The sequence below is a fragment of the Haplochromis burtoni genome, unplaced genomic scaffold (genome assembly GCF_018398535.1).
Source record: "Haplochromis burtoni strain Fernald_Lab_line unplaced genomic scaffold, NCSU_Asbu1 Contig_352, whole genome shotgun sequence".
NCBI classification, from domain to species: domain Eukaryota; kingdom Metazoa; phylum Chordata; class Actinopteri; order Cichliformes; family Cichlidae; genus Haplochromis; species Haplochromis burtoni.
Window position 1 is genome coordinate 473,024 of NW_024582713.1, and position 23,018 is coordinate 496,041.

A 23,018-nucleotide genomic window follows, 5' to 3' on the forward strand; every position below is an offset into this window, starting at 1 on the left:
ACACACACACACAGGAAATATCTGTTCCTAATACACTGTAGTTCCCTGCGAATGCAATTTGTTACATTTTTTCCTCTGTTTTGCTTTTGTGCCTTAGAAATTGTTCAGTTCAGCATCAATTTAACAGAAAAGCTATGATCAACCAATTCGACCAATAAAAAGAAAGTTAGTGACCAGCAGGTAAACACATCGAAGCATTTCAAGCTGGAGAACCAGATACTCAAAGGATTTTTTTTTTTCAAGTGGGGGCAAAATCTATTAATTTAGGTACGGCTGAAATTCTTATGTCCAAATTATTTTTCAGATCCTCTAAATAACACATGACTCAGCCGCTCTGGTCCTCTGACAGAGGGAAACTCGGTCACTCTGACCCACAACACTAAAACTGGCTGTGACCAGCTACGTTTGGTACAAAGAGGATGCAGCTCAGGCACCAGGAGCGGGTTCTAAGAAGAGGCAGGTGGAAGAATACGATTATGTGAAACACTTAAAGTGAAGTGCCGATATCGAGGTTCAGCTTCTGCCTTCACAGTCAGACATTATTATGATGCACCTGTCTCATCTCCAAGTCTTTACCTGCATTATGAATAAACAGTAAGAGCCATAAACATACACCTGGGTTTTCAAATGTCCTCTTTGTGACAGCTCTACTTCATTATAACTACACATACACAAGAGGGATGGGGAGGAGCAGGTGGCGATAAATGTAGGTTTTATTTGGTTGAATTCTATTCACAGTTTAAGAAAGAAATAACTCTTTTTTTTTTTCTCTTTTTTTTTTTAACCTTTCATTTTAGGCTGAGCAGTTTCCTAAAGGGCCACATGTGGAAAAGAGGCTTCCATCTCAGTCAGGAGGAAGAAAGTAAGTCTTTTAGTTTATTCAAAATTAAAAACAAACAAACAACAAAAACATGCAGGCATGCAATAATCACAGGATGCAAGGAAGTTAAACTGCATTTGTCTCTGAGTTAGTATTTCTACATGTGCCATAAGTTTGGATATTTACTAAATCAGTGTATGAAGGATAGTTAACCAAGATAAAAGTCAGTAACATATTATGTGGAAGCGTATCAGTGGCCAGATAAAAGTCTTTATATTAAATATAAAAGTAACAACCAGGTTGTGTGTTTGTTCAGGCTGTGTATCCTGTTTATGCAGGATTTTGATTTTCTTGCTCTTTCTGTTTGTCTGGACACAATCTGCACTGCGTGTTCTGCATCCAGGTGCTGTCCTGTTTTTATTGGCGGGAGCTCTGTCGCAAATGGTGTCGGAACAGCCGCATCCAAGAGGTGTGAAAAAATAATTTCATACTGAGAGCGTCTGTCAGGTCTCGTCTGGTCCTGGTTTATAAAGATGTAGAACTCTAGGATCCACAACATACTTTTTATTAGTTTAAATCAATTATACCACGGTGCATTTTCAAATGATTATAGACCAATGAGTGATTACCTATAGTGTGTATTCATTGCCTATTGCAAATAATAACTGACTGTATACCAATAGATCATGTGACCAGCTGAGGTGTATATCCTGCGACTTTCGGGTGCTGATGTTTGATGACTGTGAGTGGGATTCAACCTGTGATTACCTGTTCCTCAGGTGAGTCTGCAGGCTCGATGCCATGTTTTTCTCATCTTGACAAGAAAATGCGTGATTAAAGAAGTTTTAAAGAGGAACACGAGTAGCAGATTTAAATTGCTCCTTATGTACGGCGCTAGTGGTCACCTTTTGTGTTTTACATATGGTGTGTCTATGGGAATGTATTTAAGGTAGACACACGAACACCTCACTGGCTTCAAGCGCAGGCTTAGCCTCTACAGACTGTATATGCAGTTTAGTGTGCTCTGCTAGTACTTGTTAAAAACTTTGGTTTTTGGTCAGCCTATAACCTTCAAGTGATTGATCGGGATAATTTACGAGCCCAGCAGTGATTATTTTTAAATATTTGAACTTTATCTACAACTTTTCATTGAAACTTTCGTAGTTTTTTACAGGAATTATGATGACTTAGAATAGTAGGATGTGCAGCTGCATAAGGCTTGTTGCCAAAGTTGATGATGAAAATGTTTTGATTACTTTTTACATAATTCTAGTTTTCAGTCACGTTTAAGTCTATTAGAACATTTTAGAATATCTGTCACATATAAACGAAACACTAAAAGTGAGATAAACACGAGTAAAGCCATCAGAAAAAGTATAATAAAATGACCCCACTCTGGCATTTTAGTCTCTAGAATAGCTTGGTCTCAAAGCCACTCACCACTCCTTTCATCAGTTTCAAATGTTTCCCAGCTGTGAACTTTTCAGATAAAACAGATTTTTTTCTGCTTCATTTTTCCTCTTGAACACATAAAAACAAAATACAAAAACTTGCAAGGAAAAGGATATATTTGAATCAAAATAACTATATTTGTCTATAAATTTGCCTTACATATTTTTAAACCTGCTACCGGTTTTATCTTGTGACCCCCCTCCCCCAACACACACACACACACTTATTGTCGTCCTTATTGGGGATCCTAGGTTACAAACCAGTACCAATGGGGCTGTACAGAAGTGAATTTGCACAGCATTTCATTGTTCTCACCACTTTTTCGACTTATGTGGCATCAATTTGATGATCCATAACACACACACACACTGAGATCCCCTGTGTGAGTTTCAACTGTATTCACCCCACCTTCCCCGCAAAGCCAGGGAGCAGTGATAAAGTAGTCTGTTACACATAAGTGCAGATCAGTTGTTGTGGACTTTAGCTGTTTGATGTGCGCGTACTGAGTTGTGCGCCTTGTTCTGACAGGTAACAGTGTGAAACTGAATGAGGCCACTTTATTAATGCAGCAGAGGGACATAAAAAAACTCTGAACATGACATCATCATCTGGAATGAGGCTTTACTGGCCAATCAAGTATGAGCAAACACATTTGTACCCAAATAACATAAAAAAAAGAATGAGTCACGAAATCCTATTTTACAGTATTAAAAGCCTCTGTGCTGCCTTTTATTATTTTATAAGGAATTTCCTGGATGTTTATCTTAATACCAACCTTGTTAAGTGTGAGACTCCAAATTATCCACAACTCTTACTCACACATAATGTCAGGAAGGCTGGATTTTTTGGGGATATTGAATGAATGTTCTAATTATTATAGTCTACTCACATTGTAAGTATGTAAGTGAATTATAAAAGTCTTTCATTGCTCTATTACAGAACCCTTTCAGTATCTCAGTATTTCAGTCTTAGTGCATGGAATGGCTACATCGACCAAAACAGTGTTTTTCACTTGTTCCCATATTTGGGACAGTGAACTTGTTGGTGTCATTACCTTTACCACATAAAGCACCTTAAGGTGACCGTTTTTGAATTGGCGCAATATAAAAATGAATCACATGGCATAAAAATTGAATTTAAATGTTTATGTGTTTTAAGAAAATTATATTATTATTTTTTCTCAAGATTTATTGGGTTTTTGTGCTTGACCAGACGGGGGCAGTAATGTTCTGTGGAGCTACTTTTAAATGTATATGTTTTTGTTTTTTTTCCTTCTAGACCAGCTGAACTCTGAGTAAAGTAGAACAGGGCACATTGTAAAACATGGTCAGCCCTCATTAATCCACCCACAGTCCTAATGACTGATAAGAGCAGTTACCTTTCCCCAATGGAAACAACTCAGCATCTGCAGATCTTTGTGACTAGAATATAAACAACCACACTATCCTACTCCCACACCCTTGTTAAGCCTCTCCAGAAAACTATAAACTAAGCAGACTGCTGGTACAAGCTTACAGACTGAGTATCACAGTTATATAAATGTGAGCATATTAGGTTTTCTTTCTGTAAACTTTCTCTTGACAGAATTCACATAATGTCTTAGTTATCTGTGAGTCGTGCTACTTGTCAGATTAGCAGCAGTCTGTTTTTTACTCTTGTTGCTTGTGTTTACAACCCAGTTCATAGATTTCTTTCTGTTGCTCAGAAAATATATGAAAACAAAGTTCATGAGGACATAAATAATTAGTAATATGTGATATTGTGAATGCAGTTTGAACTACACAAACAGGTTCATCCTCATGCTTTTATCTACTTATGATGATGTGATGGCAGCACGGTGGCACGGTGGTTAGCACTGTTGCCGCACAGCAAGAAGGTCCTGAGTTCAATTCCACCATCAGGCCGGGGTCTTTCTGTGTGGAGTTTGCATGTTCTCCCCGTGTTTGCGTGGGTTCTCTCCGGGTACTCCGGCTTCCTCCCACCGTCCAAAGACATGCAGCTTGTGGGGATAGGTTAATTGGATAATCCAAATTGTCACTAGGTGTGAATGTGAGTGCGAATGGTTGTCTGTCCCTGTGTGTTGGCCCTGCGACAGACTGGCGACCTGTCCAGGATGTACCCCGCCTCTCGCCCTATGACAGCTGGGATAGGCTCCAGCGCCCCCCGCGACCCTGAAAAGGATAAGCGGAAGCGAATGGATGGATGGATGGATGATGATGTGAGAAATGAGCTTTCCATAATTTTAATACTAAAGCAGTAGAATACCATTCAGATAACACCACACAGGTGACCTCCATTAATGTTACAACGGGTAATGGTGTCATTTTGTCCGCACGTGCAGCTGCAGAAGGGGCAAAGGTTGACTTCTGGTGACGCTGTCACTCGTTATAGCGGCGGTTCTTAGACTATGGCGGGTCACACTAATGGGCCATGGATAATCGGGTGAAAAGTATGAAGTGAGACTAAGGTGTCTGACCATTATTTAAGTAAAGTAAGTATTTGAGTAAAAGTTTGAGAGCTACTGTAAAGGCAAATAAATAAATAAAGGAACTGAGGGTTTAACTGAACACTGAGGCTGATTAACATCTGTGTCAAATGTATGGAGAGCCTACAGTGTGGGTGATGTCGTTGCCAGCATTTGTACCTGCACATGGTGTGACTGCATTGTTCTACTGTTTGCAGGTGACTTTCTCTTTTCAAGTTGATCGATTCTCTTCCATTTCAATAGCTGGAAATACGTAGGTGTAAACTGAGTGATTGATAATACTTTATTCATCCCGAGGGAAATTGGGTTAGGGCTGATGGTGCTAAGACACTGATTCATGATTGTTTCTACATTTCTTTTAATATTATTGGAGATTTGATTGAAGTCAAATTTGTTAGTAGATTAGCTGATGGTGAAATTCTGGTCCAGTACCATCCTTATAAAATTGCCTTAATTCCTCAAAAACTGAATTGATTTGCATCAGTTGGCAATGTGATCTTAAAGCATTCCATCTGATCCTTTCCGAATAAGGAAAACTCAGTCTAGACATATTCTCACTTTGACAATGGAAACAAAATAACCTCATTAATGAAGAAAAATTGCTCCCCCATGTACCAGATGTCTATGGACATTATTTTGTGGATTAAGTCTCTTTTAAAAATAAATCTGAATTGAGTTGAAAAGAGAAAGGTTGGCATTTCAGGTCTTTACACTAACATGAATTCAACCTAATTTCAGCCATTCATCCATATCCCACTGAGCAATTTTCTGTTGATTATGGGTCTGAAAGGGTGTGTAAATGGTACAGAGCTGTCGAGATTAAAATCATGTTCATTGTGGTTCAGAGGTGAAAGTTTAGTAGATGTCTAGATCACACATAAAGCTACTTTCAGGTGCTCCTTATTCACAATGGGTCACCACAGCAGTTATCTCCACACGCTTAATCTGGCAGATTTTTGCAGCAGATGCCCTTCCTGACACAGCTGCCCAAGAGATTGGTGTTTCATATGAGGGGTCTTTCACCTGTTAGGCAAATATGTAACTACAGTTTTAAATCCAGTCTTTGTCCAAAGCAAAGCATGTTTCCCATGGGGTTACGCCTATACTGCATGGTGAGCTTATTTGCATGGAAGTCTGGGAATTAAAAACTTGTGGTTCCCACAATAGTAAGCATGATGTGGCTGTGGTTAGATCTGCTGCCTTGTAGTCTTGAAGACTGCAGAGAAAATGTTTCCTTCAAATTTTTTTTTGATAAAAAGGCTTTTGTTTAGATGCCCATCAAAGTTGTCTTCTACATCTTTTCACCTAACTTCTGCTAAGTAGAAGGGAGATATTCTCAATCTCGTGACATAAAATATAAAGTTGTAATAGAGGAGCTGTTTGGTGCTTGGGTCTATATAGTTTCCTTCTGAAAGACAACACAGATATGCATGTAGGATAGATCGATCGATAGGTAGGTGGGTAGGTGGTGATTTATGAGTAATATCGGAATTAATATATAAGTACATACACAAAAGATCTAATACATCTAAATGAGTTGTTGTTAGTGTGCCGGTAAAACACCAGAAATCCTCTGATTATGAAAGGTTTCCAGAATATATAGAAACGGTGAAGCTGGCTCTGTGAAGCTTAAGACGGTCTTAAAGTGTTTTTCACTGGAAAGTGCAGGAAACCTAAATGTATGTGTCCAGAAGGCTTTTAGTGCTTGGAAAGACATTATGAGATGTTAAGAAGGCTGTAAATGTGTCAAGTTTTCACACCAGGATATACCCAAAGATATACGTCCACACCAATGGCATGTTAGCACTTAGCAATGTTTTTACTCCACAAGTGTGCAATTTACTTTTAGTGTGACTTTAGGTTCAGAGCACTTTGAAGCACTCAGGAGCACTCAGGATGATGAGTTTGCCCTTCATGTCATCACGTCAGTGTTATCCTCAATAAAGCTTCAGTCCGTTAGGAGTAGAGCTTCGACCTTTCAGCTACAAAAGGTGAAGTTAAAAAAAATAAAAAATAAAAAGAAACATCACATCGGAGGCATGCACATATGCACTTCATAGCCTCTAAATGTAAATGTAGGGAAAACATATTCACATGCAAATTTACTTTTCTTTTTTACAGACCTGGTGACAGATTAAAATAAAAGTTATGCTATAATCTATTCAAACACATTTTACTGGAGGGTTAAGCTACCGAGCTGTAATTTAATTTCACACTTGATCTGTGTTGAACGAATTAAATTCATTGTTTTTGTCTGAATAGTACATCAAGTAGTTTACCCATAATTTGTTAATAAGGAATATCGTGTTTTCTGTCCTCAGTGGTCTGAGTAGGTGATTTTCCTTTCACACTAATTTGACATTTGCCTGGTCATGTGTAGCTTATGCATCCATTACTACCCACACGGTTGTTGTTTCTTCTTAATTAAGAGGCTTACAGCAGGACATTAACAGTGATAGAAGTGCATGTCTGCTGTGCCTAAAATTTTAAAAGCAAAAGGGAGTGGCACAGTATGCAAATTTAGAATTGTTTGCATAATTTTCTACTCATAAATTATTATGGGGTGACCTGCATGACACAGATTTTATTTCAAGCATAAAGCAGAAGTTAAAAAAACATCAACCTCAAACAGCACAAAGCTAGAGGAAAATACATGTTAAGTACACTTGAGCGTAATGTTAATGACTGTCTGTATTCATTTGTCACGCATAAGCATGCATTTTTATTTAGCGAAGATCAGGGTACTGTTATAGATGAATCTAGGTCAGTGGGTCAGGATTATTCGTATTGGACTATTACCGGTGTAAACTTTAAATATGTTTGATTTTACGTTTTCATGTCTAAATCAAATGTTTCAGTTTTAATTACAGTGTTTAACGCAGTGCTTAACACATATATTCGACCACCTGTCATAAAAACAAAGAAATACAAAAAATTCAGAAATCGGTCAAAAACTTGTTTAAACCTAAAAATGACATTTGCATTTATAAGCAAATAACAAACCAAATTCGTGTTTTTCTACCCAAATTTGAGCCGGCACTTTGGACCGCTCAGAAATATATCAAGCCAGACATTTAACAACTAAAACTAACAAAGAACTGTAATTTAGCATCTTCATCAAAAAGTAATCATCCATGCATCCATCTATTCAAAAAAATAATGAAAATGTGCTTTACTATTTTCTTTTCAGCTTTTTTTTTGAAATTCGGAAACATGAAATGGTTTGATTAAAGAGTTTGTGCGCATTGGTGGTTGTTAATCACTGTATATTTAAAAGATAAAAAATAAGTCATATAGTTATTTCCGATGAATGACTTTGATTCCATTATCTAGCCCATTCAATTTCATGATGTTATTCTATGTAAGGATATTAAAATTCACATTTTTTCTCTCCTCATGCTAAAGCCAGGACTTTAACTCAGTGATGTAAAATCCGCAATGAAAAGACCTGCATTGAAATGAAAAGACCTACTTTAACCCAAACTGACACAGTATAGGTTGGTATTATTGTTTGTGTTTTTGGAAAGGTTACTATATGGATGATATTTGTCACGGGTAAGATTTAGGAAAACAAGAATCGATATGAGCATAAACACAACACTATGTAAAGGCAGTTGACTCACAGTCGTGTAGGCGTCCTAATAAATGTGCAGCAAATTCCACCAAATTGACAGAGACTAAAACTAAAGTTCCCATGTACATTTATATTTTAGTTTGATTTCATTTTTTGTAATTTTAGTTAGAAAAAGGAGGATACGTCATTGTAACAGTGTATACATGATTGAAAACAAAGAAGTAGAAGTGTACTTTAACTTCTATCTACTTTTAATTAATTACTGGAATGCTGCAACCTTTCTGTTTATTGCATGAGCAAAAGTCATGTCAGACCGGTTTCTTGAAACATAACAAAGAGCTCTGGTGATGCAATAAATCGGACGATTGTATCAACTCTGAAGAAATTATGTGATGGCATTGTGTCAAACTCAAAGGATTGTTTCCAACATCCTGTGGAATCCATGACTGCACAAATTGAGGTTGTTTTGTGAGCAAACTGAGGTACTGAGTGTACCCATCTACCAGTTACAGAGCAACACTGACATCAGTTTAACCTCCTAGGACCTGGTGTCCACATATGTGGACATCACATTTTGGGTTATTTAGACCAAAATACTAAATTTTGCTCTACAAGGGCCTGATATCCACTTACGAGGACATTATACTGCTTCTGTTTTATCAAAAATTTTAAACGAATATCCTCATATGTGGCTCTTATTTTTGTTAAAAACAAAAATAAGGTAAAAAAAAAAATTTCTGGTAATTCTTTGTTTTTACATTAATTGGGCTCCAATATGCCCAAATATCAAAGAGAAATTAAAAATGCATGTCGTTTAAGAGTTCGGGTCTTAGGAGGTTAAAGTGGTGTTTGTGTCCAAAGAACATTTTTTTTAAATTACAACCTTCCGAGAAAAAATAACTGTCTCTAAAGCTGCTAGATTTTCCCCTTACTTCGCCATCTAGTCTCTGTGTCCATCTGCTGTTTGGTGAAGTCTGTCAGAGGCTGTGTGATGAAAACACTGCCTGAACTGCTGGAAACACAGAAATGAAACCAGTCTGTCAGTGTGTTTCATATGATAAAGATTCCTTTATTGTCGCTATACTTTGGCATCATACAGTGAAATTGGAGTAGAGCTTACATTTCAGCAGACTAGCATACTTACATTCTTACATGCTTTTCACTCATGCATAGTAGCGGTGTATGTTTTTTTTGTTTTGTTTTTTTCCTATAATTTCTGACATTAAGAAAAATGTTTCTTAATCAGATGACTTTCTGTAAAATTGCAAAATTATAGCTTTGGTCATTCTGCGTATCTGTCATGTAACAGATATAAAAATATACGCATCTGTTCATAGCTAAAAAGTTCCTTAAGGGCAAGAATCCTTTTTTTCTCTCACTTTCATCTGTGCATGTCAGATATTTTGTCCTTCCAGCAGATTGCTCTGCACACATTATTCAATTTATCTCTTATTGAGTTTGAAAAAGTTAGTACGGAGCTGCGCAGTAGGATCACAGAGGAGCTGTCTGCAGGGCTGCAGCTGGAAGGGTAAGGTCTTATCCTTATAACGATTAAAGTTCACTGTCTGTCTTTCTCTGCCGGCAGGAACAACATGCCGGAACGTCAGAAGCTTGGAACCAAGCTGAAGAAGAGGAGAGGCTTGCGGGCGTACGCCTGCCAGTGCAGCTGGATCTCCACGTTAGAGCCGACAGACCTCAGGGACCAACCTCAGCTCAGATGGGTCTGTGGCAAACACCAAGACTGATTTTCCCTAACCCCTAACCCTCAGTGCTAGAAAGACTGTCATTTCATTGGACGGCCACTTTAGTAGTACAAAAAAACTCCAAAATTTCTGAAAATGTAGGAGTTTTTTTTTTTTTTAAATTTTAAATATTGTATAAATGGTAAATGGACTGATTCTTATATAGCGCTTTTCTACTCTCCCGGAGTACTCAAAGCGCTCTATACAACATGCCTCATTCACCCAATCACACAAGCACTTTATCTATACGTAGTGCTTTCTAAGTACATTCACACATTCATACTCCGATGGATGCATCGGAGAGCAACTTGGGGTTAGTATCTTCCCCAAGGATACTTGACATGCAGACTGGAGGAGCCAGGGATCGAACCACCAACCTTCCGATCAGTAGGTGACCTGCTCTGCCTCCTACAGCCACCCAGGACAACAGGACAAAACTGCAAACGTGAACACATTTCTTTCTCACTCTTAACTGAAGTCTTTCATTGAACTACCAAATAAACAAATTGGTATTCTCTCTGGCTAGACACGTGGCAGCACATCTGCTATAATTTTGTTTGTATTTAACAAAATAAAAATGCAGACATAAGTGTACACATTAGTTTTTGACTGCCAGTGAAAACTGTTTTCTTTACAAATAACTCTTGCTGAGCTAACACAGCCAATCCCTCAGCATGTTTGTGCTCTCTGCTCATATTACCGTCATATTAAATCATTTTTGGGCTCAACAACAAACAAATCCTCCCTAAGAAAAAAGTAACTTCAAGGGCCAAATTGCATCACATCAATATACGAGCCACAAGTAGGGGTGACATGGGCTGCAAGTGGCCCCCCAGGCCGTGAGTTTGAGACTCCTGCTCTACACAGTGGGGCCCAGACTAGATTAAAATCCAGGTCCTTCTTTTCTCCAAATGTGTAGCTGTAAAATGATTGAAATTATCAATAAAATGAAAATTTTAATTGTTAATTGATCTATGAAATGTATCTTTGTATTTGTAGAGTTTGTTAACTTCTAGTTTGATAGCTGGCATCAAAATTTGCACCCAAGCGCAGAGTTTCGCCGTTTTTAAAAACAGTAATGTCAACATAATAATGTTTCTTTTTTAAAATGTCAGATGGCCTTAAAAGGCTTTGACTGCCAGAAGGCAGAGGAGTTCAAAATGAAATTTCTGCAGTATAAGGAGGAAAAACATCTGCAGCACAACAGAGCAAATGGCACTTGTGATATAACGGCTGTATTTATTTTTTGACCTGCTTGGTTGTTTTCTAATTCCCAGTGAATTAGAAAATCTGAGATAAACTCTATAGCTCTGTTGCTTAGCTGCTGCGTTTTTTGTTGTGCTCATCTGAATGTAAACATGTTTAGCATTAACCTCTTTTCAGAGTTATCACAACTCATTTGAGTGTGTGGATATAAAATCCAGAGGAGATTGGGATATGAAGCAAAAACAATTACAAAGAATATTAGGCATCTGAAAATGATTTAGGGACTACCAAATGAAACGCCGTGTCAAGGTAAGTATTTACTTCCTGTCGACTCCTCTTTAGCTGCTAAATCCTCCACAGGCTGGGCTCACAAGCTTTTTTTTTTCTTGCAGAGAGCTTCTGCTTGCAATCAAAGGCAACCGTAGGAGTTCTCAACAATGAGCCCAAAGCTGATCTAAACTTGCAAAACCAGGTGATGCTGCAGATTCAGCTCATAATTCTCTGTGGTATAATTTCCAAAGGGACTTTATACATGTTGGATGTTAATATTTGATTCTGGTAGGCCACAACAGATCCTTGCATTTTAGTGTGTAATAATTATGACATTATATCTGCTGTTAATCTTTACAGTTAATTAAATTATGGCATCGCTGTTTTTTCTCCAGCAGTGAATTTTGCAAACTGTAAAGACAACACTTGTCACCTCCTCCTCTCAGCTGAGAGTAGCTGCATGTAAACTGTGACTTTAGAGCTGCTCTGTTGGACAAACAGTGTAATGGCACCGTTTCCAAATCACCCCATTGGTCTTTTTATGCATTATGTTGTCCATAAAAAAACTGCAAAGAAAAAGAAAAGTTTGCATGTTGATAAATGTCCGGAAACATTTCCTGATGCCCGTTTGTCTTTCTGACGGCAGCATCTGGCTCCACACCAGTGTATTTGCTGTAATAAGCAAATGCATATTACAAGCTATTCAGTAATAGCAGTGTGTAAAAAGTGGGGTTAAGTATTAAAAACTTTTTAAATGTTAAAAGAAATGCTGTGTGAATGTGTGTGCACTCAAAGCGCTTTGACTGGAAAAGTGGTAAAACTGTTAGCAAAGGTTATTTAAATCAAGAAAAGTAAGCCAGAGAAACATGTAAGAATGAAGATATTGATGAGTTAAGACTCATCAATATCTTCATTCTATCTTTAAGATCTGACTGTAATTAGTTTTGTATTGCATCAAACGTGTGTTGCTTAGATGTTTTCTTTTAACATGCTCTATTCTTTCACCTGCAACGTTGGGGGTGTTAAACCATGTGAGGGTAAGAAAGTTGATTTACCCGTTTTAACAATTGTCAATATTAAGACTTATTGGGGGGTTTTAAGTTTTACAATTGTTTCTAAGGATCTGTATTTCTTGTGGATGTCCATCAAGAAAATACAAATTTGGTAGGTCAGTGATGATTTTATGCATGTTGATCTTGAACGTAACCTGAGGGCTGCACTGCAAAGCAAGTGCAACATAGCCAAGCTCTCTTTACTTAAGCTGACTTGACAAAACCTAAAACCTTAGTGAAGATAAAGGGGTATCACAGTGGCGGTGGTTATCGCCTTTCTCCGTTAACCCAGGCATTAAAATGTGTAACGAACCTGAAACGTCTTACAGCAAATCGCAACACTGCTGTGACAAAAAAGAGAGAAACATTCATTCATTCTCAGCATCACAACAAAGCTTTAGAGCACGGCTTCACTGAGTCGTTTTTATAAAATGTGGAAAGACATGTTGATAAATACAGAACATATTTCCTGAGCAAACAATCTGTTCAACACTTAACGCATAGTGTAAATTAAATGCTGAGTGAAAATATGACACCTCGAGATGGTTTTACACTGAAACTCTGACCTTAACCACTGATCTTAAAACTCAAAGTCCAACACAAATCATACCTGAACCATCATTGCAACCCTGAAAATGCAGAGTCACACCTGAATTTACTCCTAATAAGCTCCTAGTCCTGCTTTATAGTGAAGACCTCAAATCAAAATGATAAAACAAATTAAAAGTATTTCTGTATTTTGTGCATAATATTAACCACTTAGACTTTTCTTAGTCTAAAATGAAAACCATCTCCGTCTTACAGCAGAACTTTATTTAAATGTAAATGTTCTCTGTTATATACCGTTTTTTAATCAGGACTTAAGCCAAGTCTTAGTCAATTTGGAGATTGTACACATCTTTTTTTCTTCTATCAACGTGACATTAATGCTGTAACGTTTTCCACAATACGGTTTCATATTATATAAATGACTAACTGAACTAAAGCAGCAAAGAGCCCTGCTATGAAACCGCGTATTAGCTATCTCAGCTCGTCTCGTTTCGAGGAGGCTGCGTTTCCTCCATGTTGTGACTTGAAAATCTGCAGTTTTCTGCACCGTCGAGCTTCAGTAATGGCTTTTGAAGTGACGACAGTTTGATGCCTCCGAGATCATTTTTATGCAGCGCTTTAAAGTCGAGTCACAGTTTAATGAGATTAAGCTGTTTAGCTGTAAACACAGATAAAGCCACATGGAGTCACATCAGTGGTGTACTTAGTGAGCAAATGGGAGCAAGGTGAGTTTTCCTGACATGCGCTGAGAGTTGCTAACACGGCCGATTAAAAATCTCATAAATCAATTACTGATGATCTAAAAAAAAAATTTAGATTTTGGTTCACAAAACCTGGTGATGGTTTGAAGTAAACGGTAGATCATTGGGTTTATTTAAAAACTTGCACCCACTGCAAAAGTATAGGACATTATTCTTTATCCATAGAAACCCTAATCTTATCTCAGATTAAAGCTTTAAATCTGGACCTATTTAGCAAATTCTTACTGCCAACAAATCCAGTAAAACAAAACACATCAACATTGGTTTTTCAGCATTGTGCCTTTTGCTTCCCCCTAAAGAAGCCAGCTCATTAAAACACTAAAATAGCTACACTATAGATTACAGCCACAGCTTCTCTAAAAGAAAATAAATCGTGCATTTCTCGGGGACTGGTCTCATGCACATTGGGTGCCTTGCAGGATGGTGTGGGTGAAAATGAGCCGAAGCTACTTTGTGTATGTTTTAGTAGTAATAAAGGTTGAGTGGGTACATTCAGTGTTAGTTTGGTTAAATGCAAGAACAATTTACAGTGTTCTGAAAAAGTTTTCTGCTCTCCTTCCTAAGTTATATTTCTTTATATTTTCCTATGAGTGGGTGCATGGATTTATTGAAACTATGGAAATATAGTTTATAGGCCAAGAAAAAGATTGTATAAATTTTAATGTGCTTGAAAGGTAAGCAGAGGCTTCAGTTTTCAGACCCCTCTTCTATGGAACCAGCTTCCAGTTTGAATTCAGGAGACAGACACCATTTGTCATATAATTGTTGGGTTTTTCTCAGTATGTATTTTTGTAGGGTCTACCTTACGATATAAAGCGCCTCGAGGCGACTGTTGCTGTGATTTGGCGCTGTATAAATAAAATTGAATTGAATAGAATTTAATTTAATTGCAAGTCAGTAATTAATATCATCACCTTTATTCTTCAACACAGCCGGTCTTATGTAAACGTTCTTGTAACAGCTGTCCAGGCTTCTTGAAGAACATTGAAAACTCTTCTTTGGATGTTGGCTGCCGTTTGTTGTGTTCTCTGTCAAGACAATCTCACACTGCATCAATAATATTAAGGTCGGGGCTTTGTGTGTTTTTCTATCCAGTTATGCTTTTATTGCATTGACTTTGTGTTTATTATCTCTGAAAAATTAAGCTGTTGCTTAATAAAAAAAAAAAACACCCCAAAACATTCCTCCTAAAAAGATGGAGGTACGTGGGCTGGACTGAAAATGAGTGAAAAAGCAGCCATTTCCCCCCCAAAAATTTGAAAGACCTTCGCAAAAACTTGAGAATTATGTCTCAAGACCACTTTGAAAAGTATGAAAGCAAAATGTGAAGAAATGCAGGGTAACTCTAGACTTTTGCACAGTACCCTAGTTGAATACTGCATTTTATAACATGCCTTTAGTGTTACATAAATTTTTTTTAAAAATAAGATAAAAGTTCATTCTTTTTCCTCCTCATATTGTTTTCCATGAAGTCCAATATACACAGAATGAAAGCTCAAATCAGCATGTACATATATATAAGGTGTTGAATAACACCATATATTATGGTGCCATCATGCCGCACAGTAAATGTCAGGGTAGAGCGCATATCGGTGGTTATATAATACGAGTCCTACATAAATAATCGTGGAGACTTTTGCAGGAAGATTTTGTGGTTTTCAGTAAACAACTAGACCGCATCACATCTGCCACGAGTGGATGAGTGGTGGATAAATGTTCTTCAGTCTTCTCCAGCGCTCCATAATCACACATATTGTGTTTAATACCGGCAAAATCATTGCTGAGTTGTTCATAATGACAGTTTTTGCTTTCTTCCTTTAAGTGGGAAATAATGATTTGATCATGACTCAAACATGAGTCCTCCTGAGCAGTGATGGGTAAGACAACGCCGCGTTACCCATTGCTACACCTGCGTCCATTGTTTTCTCTTGTATGTAAGTGTTCACACCAGCAGTGTATTGATGTGCATCATCTCATCAGGAGATGTCCTATTTCCAAGCATTAACATTCATGAGCGTGTGCTGCAGCTTTCAGCCCATGTCGGGCACTTTGCTTTGCTGTCAGTGAATCATTTTTCTGAGCTGAGATGTCAGTGAAATAGCTGCTGTGATTGCAAAGTCATCAGACAAAATAAGAAGTGATCACAGCAAAAGCTTTCCACTCAAAAATACAAAACCAATATTTTCAGAATTATTTTCTGCGGATTATTTTAAAAGGCTTCACTTTGGAGTGTAAAAAGCTTCTTTGAGCGAATGAAGAGTGAAAGTTTACTGTGACGTGATGCAACACAGACGCAACCAAACCCTGTAATTCTAAAAGCAAAGCAAGGACTGACGTGAAAACTTAGAAGGTTGTAAAGCTGCTGGATACTAAAAGACTGATAATGTACAGTGGGGCAAAAAAGTATTTAGTCAGCCACCGATTGTGCAAGTTCCCCCACTTAAAATGATGACAGAGGTCAGTAATTTGCACCAGAGGTACACTTCAACTGTGAGAGACAGAATGTGGAAAAAAAATCCATGAATCCACATGGTAGGATTTGTAAAGAATTTATTCGTAAATCAGGGTGGAAAATAAGTATTTGGTCAATAACAAAAATACAACTCAATACTTTGTAACATAACCTTTGTTGGCAATAACAGAGGTCAAACGTTTACTATAGGTCTTTACCAGGTTTGCACACACAGTAGCTGGTATTTTGGCCCATTCCTCCATGCAGATCTTCTCGAGAGCAGTGATGTTTTGGGGCTGTCGCCGAGCAACACGGACTTTCAACTCCCGCCACAGATTTTCTATGGGGTTGAGGTCTGGAGACTGGCTAGGCCACTCCAGGACTTTCAAATGCTTCTTACGGAGCCACTCCTTTGTTGCCCGGGCGGTGTGTTTTGGATCATTGTCATGTTGGAAGACCCAGCCTCGTTTCATCTTCAAAGTTCTCACTGATGGAAGGAGGTTTTGGCTCAAAATCTCACGATACATGGCCCCATTCATTCTGTCCTTAACACGGATCAGTCGTCCTGTCCCCTTGGCAGAAAAACAGCCCCATAGCATGATGTTTCCACCCCCATGCTTCACAGTAGGTATGGTGTTCTTGGGATGCAACTCAGTATTCTTCTTCCTCCAAACACGACGAGTTGAGTTTATACCAAAAAGTTCTACTTTGGTTTCATCTGACCACATGACATTCTCCCAATCCTCTGCTGTATCATCCATGTGCTCTCTGGCAAACTTCAGACGGGCCTGGACATGCACTGGCTTCAGCAGCGGAACACGTCTGGCACTGCGGGATTTGATTCCCTGCCGTTGTAGTGTGTTACTGATGGTGACCTTTGTTACTTTGGTCCCAGCTCTCTGCAGGTCATTCACCAGGTCCCCCCGTGTGGTTCTGGGATCTTTGCTCACCGTTCTCATGATCATTTTGACCCCACGGGATGAGATCTTGCGTGGAGCCCCAGATCGAGGGAGATTATCAGTGGTCTTGTATGTCTTCCATTTTCTGATGATTGCTCCCACAGTTGATTTTTTCACACCAAGCTGCTTGCCTATTGTAGATTCACTCTTCCCAGTCTGGTGCAGGTCTACATACTTTTCCTGGTGTCCTTCGAAAGCTCTTTGGTCTTGGCCATGGCGGAGTTTGGAGTCTGACTGTTTGAGGCTGTGGACAGGTGTCTTTTATACAGATGATGAGTTCAAACAGGTGCCATTCATACAGGTAACGAGTGGGGGACAGAAAAGCTTCTTACAGAAGACGTTACAGGTCTGTGAGAGCCAGAGATTTTCCTGTTTGAGGTGACCAAATACTTATTTTCCACCTAGATTTACGAATAAATTCTTTACAAATCCTACCATGTGAATTCATGGATTTTTTTTTCACATTCTGTCTCTCACAGTTGAAGTGTACCTCTGGTGCAAATTACTGACCTCTGTCATCATTTTAAGTGGGGGAACTTGCACAATCGGTGGCTGACTAAATACTTTTTTGCCCCACTGTACAACTGATTAGTCTGATGACTGTGATTAAATATCTTTACACGAGATCTTCGTTGTGGTTTATGCAATTAGAGCATGTTATGATCTTTCCACTCCTCAGAATAGCACTCTATCTGCCTCTTCATGCATCCAATCTGCAGTATGATCTGTTTCTTGTGAGTGAGACGATGGAACATCGGGTCCGTAGGCAGAAACAACTTGTTTGGTAGTTGAAGTTGTCACACAGTTAATCGCCAAAATGTTTCCAGTTGGTTGGTATCTTATTTTTCCATCCACACTTTGAAAAGATAACTGCATGCACTCTGAGCACAGATGTTGTGGTCCTACATTATTGCACATAGTTGGGCATTGAGGAGCTGTGGATAGAATTTGTGCCTGACAAGAACATAAGACATGTACTAGGCCATGAAATTGCAAGGTGTCTTAACTGACTGTGACACATTGGGCTCTGAATTTTGAAGCCTCAGCATTGCTGTTTTGGCTGCCACCAGAAATGAGTGCAAAGTTATCAGCTAAGGCCAAATCGAAACGCAACACAAATCGAAATTGAAGCAATGAACCAAGGGAATTTGGTTGGTGCTAAATTTTCTCAAAGTAGGTATTTCTTTCAGAGGAGGAGATCCAGAGGGGATTCGTTCTTCAGGGAGCTGGCTGACAAATGGTTGACGCACCAAGAAGAGTCTAACAGAAGAGAGTAAGTTCACCCAGCAAAGCATGAACTAGACGCTAAACTGAAGCTGTACGAGTTGGTGAAGAGTGGGTGACTGAGACGGACCTTAAATACACAGGTGGGTAATGAGCCGAGTGAGTGCAAAAGCCAGAGATCTTGTGGGAATCTGCAGGAAGAGCTCACGGGAGCAGTAAAACCCGCTGACTCACAACCCCACACAAACACTATCTTCTGGGAGAAAGAGAAAAATAAAAGTACAGAAAAAAATGAAGTAGGCCAACCAGTCGGCAACAAAAATAGCATTTGTCAGATTATTCCTTTTAGAAAAAACTGCTGAAGAGTTCCAATGTGATATATAACACATATAACACGCAGCTCTCTATGCTGGTATACCTGTCAGTCAAAAGGCCACACGCTTACGCGTCAGCCTTAATAGTGTCCATATGGATGGATTTAACAGAAAAAACACCCACTATATAGTTGCAATGAGGGGAGAAACTAACCATAGATACCTGGCTGTAAACATGTTTTTAATGCTGTTAACTTGGGCTCGACTCAACCTTAAGCCATCATGGACTTGACTTACAAACAAGAGCAATAAGACAGGATTGAGATACCTGCAACAGAGTCCTTCATGGTTTTACAAAGGCCTCTAGAAAGTAACAGAAAGGAGATCACTTTTATTTTGGAGTATTTCACAGTTCTTATGTGGATCCCACCTCCACCAGACTAAAAAGTTAAACAAGCTGGAAGAGTTCTTCACAAGCAGGAAAGGAAATGGAGCAAATCCCCCCTAAACTAAGGAATCACTGCATGTAAGATGGCATCAAATACAGAATACCATCTGAGACAGAGTTGGCTGGAAACGAAAAATGCCACTTTTCTCATTCAAAATATTTTATCAAATAAGGACTTAAATCAATATCACAGAAGTAAATAAATAGTTTTATTTATTTGTGTAATGCATCATTCTTTTGTCAGAGGAACAATCACATCAGTAGAAAACTGAAAAACACTTGTTCTTTGCTTTCTTGCATGCTGTCACTCAGTATTGCCAAACCTCTTTGTTTGTGAACCAATGTTGGTAAAGCAGTCTTCCTCACACCACAGTTTGTGAAGAAATTCTGCACACTGTTTATTGTCTTTGCTTATTGGCAGAAAGCATTAGGACCTGCTGGGATCCTTTTGACGCTCAGCCGGGGGCAGTTATCCGGCTCGTCTGATATATTGTCCAACAATTATCGTATCTGAGGAAAACCCAGGCTCTCCTGCTGCGAGTGTGAAACAACAGCTTTGGGACAGAGGCCATTCACATCTCTGTGGTGTGATAGACTCAGCAGTGACAGCTAATGTGAAACAGGCTGCTCTTTGTTGAAAGCATGTGGCTGCTGGTTTTGTAATATGTTAAATGTGTTTAGCGATGTGTGACTGTTTTACTGACTCATGAAACTCAGTGTTCAGTCGCCGCTGCTGAGTAAAATTTATAAGCTTAAAAAATGAAAATCTCAGCAGGTGACGTCAGATATACACCCAAGACTTTAAATTTGTTTCCCGCAGCTTCCCGCTGTCCAATCAATACATTTTATCAGATGCCCTTTTAATGATTCCTGGAGTCAGGATTTACACAACCCCATCTCCAGTAGCCTTGGGTGCCTTTCTTCTAAATAAACAATTGGATATGCAAAGGAGGATTCCTGAGTACTGCTCCACAAAATATCAACAGGGAGGTGCAAAAAGCCTTTAAAGCCACTCAGGCTGAAAATTGCCAATTAAAAGAGGGAAGAAAGGAAGCCATGCAGCACATCAAAGAGATGTTGGCCAGAAAGTTCACAATGTGCAGCAGCCTGCGTGAATGTGAACTGAAAACAGAAAAAAAACCAGATGGTATCATTGTACAAAGAGGAGTGTGATGCTGACCACATTGCTGGAGGTGGATGAAAAGGAAAAAGTTGCTGGACAACCAGCAGGAGGGCCAGTTCAGAGGCTGATAATCCATTTAGCGATTGCCAAGAGGAAGTAAAAAGCGGCAGTGAAATACTGGACATGGACACATGGGCTTATTATAAAAGTTCAAAAAAGACAAAACCTTGATCCAGCGAAATCCAGGACACCACAGAAGAGCCTGAGTGGGGGTGACAGAAAGAGAAAAGAAATACTCGCATAGAAACTATAAGAAACATGACCAGGATAAAGAAAGTCAGGAAAAGAAATAACCTAAAGGAAAGCAGCTGAGAAAAAGAAAGAAGAAAGAATGGAAGAAGGTCGAGAAACAACTGACAAAAGTCAAAGTAAGCAGTAAAGGAAGGAAAAGAAAAAGCTGAAAAAACAAGAAAAAGAGGCAAATAAGGCAAAAAGGGCAGGGGGAGAAAGGGAAGACAAAGAGTGGCATCTGGATTTGAAAGCATGCGATGTCTACAGAAAGCTGCTGATTCAGCTCAGGCTGAACAGGGGGTTTCTCTTCCCTTTCTTTTCTCCATTCTCCCAGCTTCATCTTCACCTCTGTAACTTTAATGCACTGCCACCTCTGTCTTTCCTCACTTTCTGTCAGCAACATCTTGTTTGATAAAAAACACATTTTATCATATCTAAAGCACTGACAGACTAATATTTTAGTGGCTTACTAAATGAGGATTCAGACATGATAACCTGAAGTATTTGAAATAACTCTCACTGATTATTTTGTTAGAGCAAACAGTTCCTGCAGCTCTGTATGCAAGCACGCACATCTTTACTGTCCTGTACAGACTCTGGTTTGGACTCCCTTGTTTCTCAAGGAGTGACGGGAGAAATGGAAGGTCGAAATGTGACTCAGATTCTCTGCTGTGAGACAGTCGGAGGAACAGAATGACAGCACTGCTGCTGAGGAGGAGGAGGAGGAGGAGAAACGGCAAACAACAGCCGGAGAGATGAAGCTTTGAGCATGGTGGGATTGATGAGGTTTCAGCTGCTGTCCTGGAGAAAATTGAGGACAAATATAAGCTGCACTCAGGGCTTGAATATTTGATCATTTAACTAGAAACGCCCAGCATTCCAAACATAACATCTGTTTTTGGTTCGTTTTCCTTCTGGCAGCTTCATTTAATCACATTATCAAAATAAACTTTTGCTCTGTTGCTCTGATAAAGGGGGAAGTATTCCCTCAGTACACCACGCTTTATTTGCAAAATTCAAAATCTGTTAATCGCTCTCAACTATTTTGCATTCGTTAGTCTGATAGAGACAACCGGAAGCACAGCTTAAAGGCTGGAGGAGGGTAAACATCCCAAAAGTTGTCTTGAAAATATTCTTCTGAGACTCTTGGTAATTTCCTGTGCTTCCTTGTTACGCACTGTTGGCATTTTTATGACTTCCAATTCTTTTATCTGTATGGTATTTTATAATAAAGGCAGCTATAACAGGGCGTCTGTTGATGACAGCTGCTTTGTACTGTTTGGAAAAAATGCTGGGTCTTCAGTTCATTAAGCCTCTGTGGCCATCTGAAGGCAGCAAACAATAGATGTGCTGTCAGAGTGCCGTGATATGAAGCACGACCGTCCACTGCGTTTGTCTTCAAACACTTGTTTGGGCCTCCTTGAGATGACTGTTACCATACACGCATTAGACCAGTGGCTCGAAATCCTTTTTGTTATGCTGGAGACTTTGAGTTTTGTTAATAAATGGAAAATGGGCTGATATATATTCACCCCTTTATTACTTAAGCAAAGAACTTTTTACTGCAAGCCGCATCAGCTCATCCTCACAGCACTGTATTCTGCAGCTTTAAGCTCCTCACGGACGCTTCAAAACGCAGACTGCATGAGCTGGGAATCAAACCACCAACCTCATGATTGCGCCGTCCCCTGATTTAACCTCATCTCTCTATGCTCACCTTCTTCTTTCTTCTTTTGCCGCCCCACACAGAACCTGGTTCCTCCAAGTGCTTACCCACAGGAGATCGATTGTTGTGGTTTTCTCACTAACACTGTAGGGTCTTTACCCCACAACATCAGCCACCTTGTTGTGAACTGGCACTATACAAATACAAGTGATTTGCTGGGATTCAAAACTTACTGTAAGTTCATCTTCAAATATCTAAAATTACTGTTTTCTATTGAATCAGTTTAACAAGCAAATATCAGGTGATTCAAATTTATTCCTGTGTGCTGTTTTATCTTTTAATTGTATGCATGTAGATGCCATCTGCTGTAAAGCCTGAAACCAATAAGGAGAGTCTTGATATTTAAGGATGCCTCTGGCTGCGTTGGCCTAAAATATCAAATTAAAAGTTAAAGAAGCTGTGCTGTGTTAGCTGTGCCAGGGATACCAAGAGGACCAAGAGGTTCTTCAGGCTGTAGAAAGCTGCATATGGAATCAAGCAATAGTGCTTTGAATATCAGCTCAGTTAGATATTTGTTTATTGCTTATTTTTGTGTGGGGATTGAGTACAAAAACAGCTCATATGGAGCCC

The 23,018-nt window shown here is 39.0% G+C and overlaps 2 protein-coding genes across 5 annotated transcripts in view; both read left to right on the top strand.

Annotated features, from left to right (window-relative positions):
* cfap418 (cilia and flagella associated protein 418) overlaps window positions 1-10,219 on the top strand; it is a 12,584-nt gene extending 2,365 nt beyond the window's left edge. Inside the window, exons 3-6 of the mRNA XM_005944372.3 lie at window positions 798-862; window positions 1,224-1,289; window positions 1,504-1,599; window positions 9,917-10,219. Of these exons, the coding sequence (XP_005944434.1) occupies window positions 798-862; window positions 1,224-1,289; window positions 1,504-1,599; window positions 9,917-10,076 (387 nt within the window). The 3' untranslated portion in view covers window positions 10,077-10,219. The remainder of the gene's footprint in view (window positions 1-797; window positions 863-1,223; window positions 1,290-1,503; window positions 1,600-9,916) is intronic.
* Window positions 10,220-10,362: 143 nt separating this feature from the next.
* The window catches only part of wdr73 (WD repeat domain 73), a 31,406-nt gene continuing 18,750 nt past the window's right edge, over window positions 10,363-23,018 (top strand). For 2 of the 4 annotated variants that reach the window (XM_014340746.2, XM_042228797.1), the window contains exons 1-3: window positions 10,363-11,751; window positions 18,513-18,595; window positions 22,472-22,622. The gene's annotated coding sequence lies outside the window, so the exon portion shown is untranslated. Of the gene's footprint in view, window positions 11,752-17,899; window positions 18,596-22,471; window positions 22,623-23,018 lie in introns of those variants that run through there. The other 2 variants (XM_042228798.1, XM_042228799.1) reach the window with 2 other exon arrangements.